Source organism: Salvelinus namaycush, unplaced genomic scaffold (assembly GCF_016432855.1).
Source record: "Salvelinus namaycush isolate Seneca unplaced genomic scaffold, SaNama_1.0 Scaffold799, whole genome shotgun sequence".
Taxonomy (NCBI): Eukaryota; Metazoa; Chordata; class Actinopteri; order Salmoniformes; family Salmonidae; genus Salvelinus; species Salvelinus namaycush.
Window position 1 is genome coordinate 108,322 of NW_024061529.1, and position 6,092 is coordinate 114,413.

The following is a 6,092-nucleotide window of genomic DNA, read 5'->3' on the forward strand; positions in this document are numbered from 1 at the left end:
TCACTGGAGCTCTTGAAGAAGGGACACCTCACTTTTTCTTCTTTCCCTTCTTTCCCTCCTTGACTTGGGCTTCTTGCCTTTCTTATAGGGGCTCAGGCCACGTCGCACTAATGTTCCCCTCCACCACGACTGGATCTGCAAGTGACAGACAGGGAATAAGAAAATGATTTAGTGTAATGAACAAAAGAAGAGGGGAGTACAGTTGTGAACAAGATGCATGGCATTAAACACTGCACTGCCACTGGATGTGATTGGTTTCCTTGCTGGGCAGGTGGTGGTGATTTATTAAAGATTGTTCAATGATTACCTTGGTGGCTGCGTCTCGCTCCATATGTTCCTTCTCCAGCTTCCTGCGTAGGGCCTCTTTCTCCATCCTGTCCTCGATGACCACCTGCTCAATGTCTCTGTACTGGAACAGAAGAAAGTACAAAGACCGAGTCAATATCCAGAGTACAATTTCTGTTCCATACGGGTATACTTTCTAAAAGCGGCAATTTGCAGTCTATTTTAGTAAAAAGCTATGTATGGAAACTCATTACATGGAGCTCCTGATGAACAGTTCTTGTGCTGACGTTGCTTCCAGAGGCAGTTTGGAACTCGGTAGTGAGTGTTGCAACCGAGGACAGACATTTTTACGCGCTTCTGGACTCGGCGGTCCCATTCTGTGAGCTTGTGTGGCCTACCACTTCGCGGCTGAACTGTTGTTGCTCCTAGACGTTTCCACTTCACAATAATGAGCACCTACAGTTGACCAGTGCAGCTCTAGCAGGGCAGAAATTTGACAAACTGACTTTTTGGAAAGGTGGCATCCTATGACAATTCCACGTTGAAAGTCGCTGAACTCTTCAGTAAGGGCCATTCTACTGCCAATGTTTGTCTATGAAGATTGTGTCACAGAACAATGAGACAGATATTTCACCAGATGTGAAGCATCTGCTTGGCGTTTCCACTCAGTACCAAATATGGTAGTGAGAGGAAGCCCAATGACCTGCAGTTGGAGAAGGTGGATTTTGGCCGTCATTCTGCACATTTTCTCCTTGATGAAACATTTGATCTCAATACAGTTTTCTGTTCCCAAAACTACAATCTGTTATGAACAGAGTGGACTATGTTTTGTAGACTTTGCAAAAGGGTAAAAGTTTTTTTAAATTGCGTTGTTTAGGAGTGCAAGGGTGAATTGAGTTATTGCACAGGCGCACTTCACAGAGTAGGCGTTCCCCGACGGAAATATGCAGATGCATGCTAGAACGCGCCAATATATTGAAAACGACAGACTGTGGTCTATCTCGGGTTTAGTTATAGAATCCACTACTTTGAAGGGGTGTCCACATACTTTTGGCTATGTAGTGTACAATTCATTTAAAAGTTAAAAAAACGTATGTAGCAACTGCAGATTTCCCCTTTAATGATCTGAGGACTTGTAATAACAGTTTATTTGCAGGTGGGATGTGCAACTCAATAATAGGACGGTGTTCCTAATGTTTGGTATACTCAGTGTATATCAGGCCTACTATCCTATTCATTACCTAGTGTCAGTGCGCTAAACCGTATACTACAGAAAGAAATGGGTTGTGAGCCATGCAGACCAGGCTTGTATTCATTAGGGCACACCGAAGCAAAACATTATTCAACGGAAAATGAAAACTACTGTTTCTTTTTAGAAAAGTCCAGGTGGTCCCTCCCTATTTCAGTCTGTTTTTCCCTGTTTGGTGCCTAATGAAATCAACCCAGGCTTTGTCCTCACCTTCTTGGCCAGCTCCTGGAGCTGGGAGAGATTGTTAGCTTTTTTGTTCCTCAGGCTGTTGAGCTCCTGCTGCTTGTCCTCCATGTCTCTCTCATAGCGCTCCATCCACACCTCCAGCTTCTCATCCAGACTCTGAGAGGTGCACACAAACACACATTGTTGCAGCTTCACCTGACAGACAAATATGGCTCTGCTGACGGCCGCTGTCCACTGTTTTGTGGTTCTGAAAGTCAGATTTTGCAGTGATTTGATCTGCAGCTATTCGTGGTGCTAAATCCCAGCTATGGCCGCTATTGCTCTAGAGACAAGGGCTCATCAATTTCTTGTACAGCTCCCCCAACACATTTTTTGTGATTAAAAATGTTTTAATTGCTATTGCTGTCGTAAAGGTTGCCGAACCCTGAATAGGTGCTAGGGATTGATTTGGGATTCTACTATTGCAATAAAATAACAGCATTTAGATGGCAGCTCAAAGAATGTACCAAGTCATCCTACTACACCCAATATACAATACCGGTCCAAAGTTTTAGAACACCTACTCATTCAAGGGTTTTCCTTTATTTTTAACTATTATCTACATTGTAGAATAATAGTGAAGACATCAAAACTATGAAATAACACATATGGAATCATGTTGTAACCAAAAAAGTGTTCAAATAACTCATTATATTTTATACTTTAAATAGCCACCCTTTGCCTTGATGACTGCTTTGCACACTCTTGGCATTCTCTCAAACAGCTTCACCACCTGGAATGCTTTTTCAACAGTCTTGAAGAAGTTCCCACATATGCTGAGCACTTGTTGGCTGCTCTTCTATCACTCTGCGGTCCGACTCATACCAAACCATCTCAATTTGGGTAAGGTCGGGGTTTTTGTGGAGGCCTGGTCATCTGATGCAGCACTCCATCACTCTCCTTCTTGGTCAAATAGCCCTTACACAGCCTGGAGGTGTGTTGGGTCATTTTCCTGTTGTTTTTTAACACTTTTTTGGTTACTACATGATTCCATGTGTTATTTCATTGTTTTGATGTGTTCACTATTATTCTAGAATGTAGAAAATTAGTAAAAATAAAGAAAACCCTGGAATGAGTAGGTATTTTAACACTTTTGACCGGTACTGTATATGTCACACAAAAGATAAATTATGCTCCTATACACAAGTCATGTCATGCCATTTTCCAACCACCACTGCACACGTACTGTCTGATGTTTCTTGAGGAAAGTCTCCAGTCTCCATATGAACTCTCCTCTCCTCCTCCAACCTCTCCTGCAGTAGCTGAGGACAGAGGAACAATGATTACACAGATGCACATGTAGTGGTAACCATCTCTGTACATCCAAACCTCACAGTTACTACAAAGTCTGTAGCCAAGTCACACCAAAGGCTCTGTCCAGAAACACCCCCTAGCCACTTGTGTAGATCTGAAAGGATGGGATAGCTACAAGAAATGTGTAGGTATTAGCAAAAAGCAATACCTACCCAATTCTATGAGATCTTCATGGGTGGCCTGGAACAAGAATTCATCCCTGGCATTTCATCCACACCAGCCCCCATCACTACATGCGCCGACAACTAACCCCCCCCCCCCCACACACACCCCACACACACACCCTGACCCTACACACCCTAATTAGACACTGGGAGCAGTGTTGACACATGACATTTAAATACATATGTGCACTAAGTAATATCATAGGCTAATTAACTTGAGGTTCAACATCAGAGGAAGTGGAAACTCAATACACATTAACTAGATGGCTGTTGCCCACTGGTCAGCCAAAAGCTCATTATAGATTAGTAGAACATAGAAATTGCGCAAAACTCTGTACAACAAATCTTAACAGGCCCATGGGCCGCCGGCCATGTCTTTATATAAAAATATATATTTGTGTGTGTGTGTCAATTTCGACCAGCCTACCCAACAACAAAAATGGTCCAGCCCATCTGGCATTTGTCAGAATTGCCAATCCGCCACTGCATGAGGCACTTAGACTGCGTTTACACAGGCAGCCCAATTCAGATCTTTTACCACTAATTGGTCTTTTGACCAATAAGATCAGATGTTTGCCACTAATTGGGCAAAAGATCAGATTTGGGCTGCCTGTGTAAACACAGCCTTAGGGGCTAGGGGATGATTCTGGACAGTGCCACAAAGACACACACCCTGATCTCTTCCTCCAGCTGCTTCTCAGAGTGTGTGTTGATCTTCTGTCCCTGGTACACCAGCAGCTCCGCGCTGCTCTTCACATACTTCCTCTCCAGCCCAGTCTTAGCTTATCCTCCCGTGTAGCTGGTCCTTCAGGTGGGCAGTCATCTCCTCACGTCGCTAAAGGGACAACATTAAGACAGTTTGCGCAAAGTATTACATAAGTTGCCAATACTTTGTCATGTATTTACCTGAGAATGAAAAACCGGGAGGCACCCCGATTTTCAAAGACATCGACGTCTGACACCCTCAAGGAACTTGGAGCACCACCAAGAGTCAGTCAATGTGTAGCCTAATTCTAATCTTGCCCATTACTAGATTGAAAATCATATCGGGCACGTGAAGGAATGTGTCTCCGTTGTCTTCCTCAGTTATGGTACCTGCAGCTCCAGAGTTTTTTCCTTGCGGATGTCAAGCAGCTGTCTCTGAAGAGCTTTGATCCTCCTGCCGGCTGCCCTCCTCCCTGCAATACACACAGACAGCAATCAGGCTCAATGTGTAAGTGTGAGTAGACTCCTGGCATTCTCTCAACCAGCTTCATGAGGTAGTCACCTGGAATGTATTTCAATTAACAGGCGTCCCTTGTTAAATTGTTGAATTTATTTCCTTCTTATTGCATTTGAGCCAATCAGTTGTGTTGTTTCAAGGCAGGGGTGATATACAGATGATAGCCCTATTTGGTAAAAGACCAAGTCCATATTATGGCAAGAACAGCTCAAATAAGCAAAGAGAAACGACAGTCCATCATTAAGACATGAAGGTCAGTCAATGTGGACATTTTCAAGAACTTTGAAAGTTTCTTCAAGTGCAGTCGCAAAAACCATCAAGCGCTATGATGAAACTCTCTCTCATGAGGTCCGCCACAGGAAAGGAAGACCCAGAGTTACCTCTGCTGCGGGGGATAAGTTCATTAGAATTACCAGCTTCAGAAATTGCAGCCCAAATATATGCTTCAGTGTTCAAGTAACAGACACATCTCAACATCAACTGTTCAGAGGAGAATGTGTGAATCAGGCCTTCATGGTCGAATTGCTGCAAAGAAACCAATACTAAAGGACACAAATAATAAGAAGAGACTTGCTTGGGCCAAGAAACACGAGCAATGGACATTAGACTGGTGGAAATGAGTCCTTTTGGTCTGATGAGTCCAAATTTGCGATTTTTGGTTACAACCGCCGTGTCTTTGTGAGACGCAGAGTAGGTGAACGGATGACCTCTGCATGTGTGATTCCCATCGTGAAGCATGGAGGAGGAGGTGTGATGGTGCTTTGCTGGTGACACTGTCAGTGATTTATTTAGAATTCAAGGCACACTTAACCAGCATGGCTATCACAGCATTCTGCAGTGAAACACCATCCCATCTGGTTTGCGCTTAGTTCCACTATCATTTGTTTTTCAACAGGACAATGACCCAACACACTTCCAGGCTGGGTAAGGGCTATTTGACCAAGAAAGAGAGTAATGAAATGCTGCATCAGTTGACCTGCCTCCACAATCACCCAATCTCAACCCAGTGATTACTACATGATTCCATATGTGTAATTTCATAGTTTTGATGTATTCACTATTATTCTACAATGTAGAAAATAGTAAAAATAAAGAAACCCTTGAATGAGTAGGTGTGTCCAAACTTTTGACTGGTACTGTAAGTATTCAGACTCTTTACTCAGTACATTGTTGAAGTACCTTTGGCAGCGATTCCCACAGCATGATGCTGCCACCACCATGCTTCACTGTAGGGATGGTGCCAGGTTTCTTCCAGACATGGCACTTGGCATTCAGGCCAAAGAGTTCAATTTGGTTTCATCAGAGCAGAGAATCTCGTATCTCATGCTCAGAGTCCTTTAGGTGCTTTTTGGCAAACGGGCTATCATGTGCCTTTTACGGAGGAGTGGCTTCCGTCTGGCCACTACCATAAAGGCCTGATTGGTGGAGTGCTGCAGAGATGGTCGTCCTTCTGGAAGGTTCTCCCATCTCCACAGAGGAACCCTGGAGCTCTGTCAGAGTGACCATCGGGTTCTTGGTCACCTCCCTGACCAAGGCCCTTCTCCCCCGATTGCTCAGTTTGGCCGGGCGGCCAACTCTAAGAAGATTGTTGGTGGATCTAAACTTATTCCATTTAAGAATGGAGGCCACTGTG

At 44.0% G+C, this 6,092-nt stretch overlaps 1 protein-coding gene across 1 annotated transcript; it reads right to left on the reverse strand.

Moving 5' to 3' along the window:
- On the reverse strand, positions 1 to 4,415 carry LOC120042900 (dynein regulatory complex protein 9-like; the record flags this gene model as incomplete). The annotated part of the gene is made up of 5 exons (XM_038987669.1): positions 1 to 135; positions 308 to 409; positions 1,745 to 1,876; positions 2,929 to 3,021; positions 4,333 to 4,415. Coding segments are annotated over 5 exons (545 nt in total), but the record flags the coding sequence as incomplete, so codon positions are not given.
- Positions 4,416 to 6,092: the final 1,677 nt, after the last annotated feature.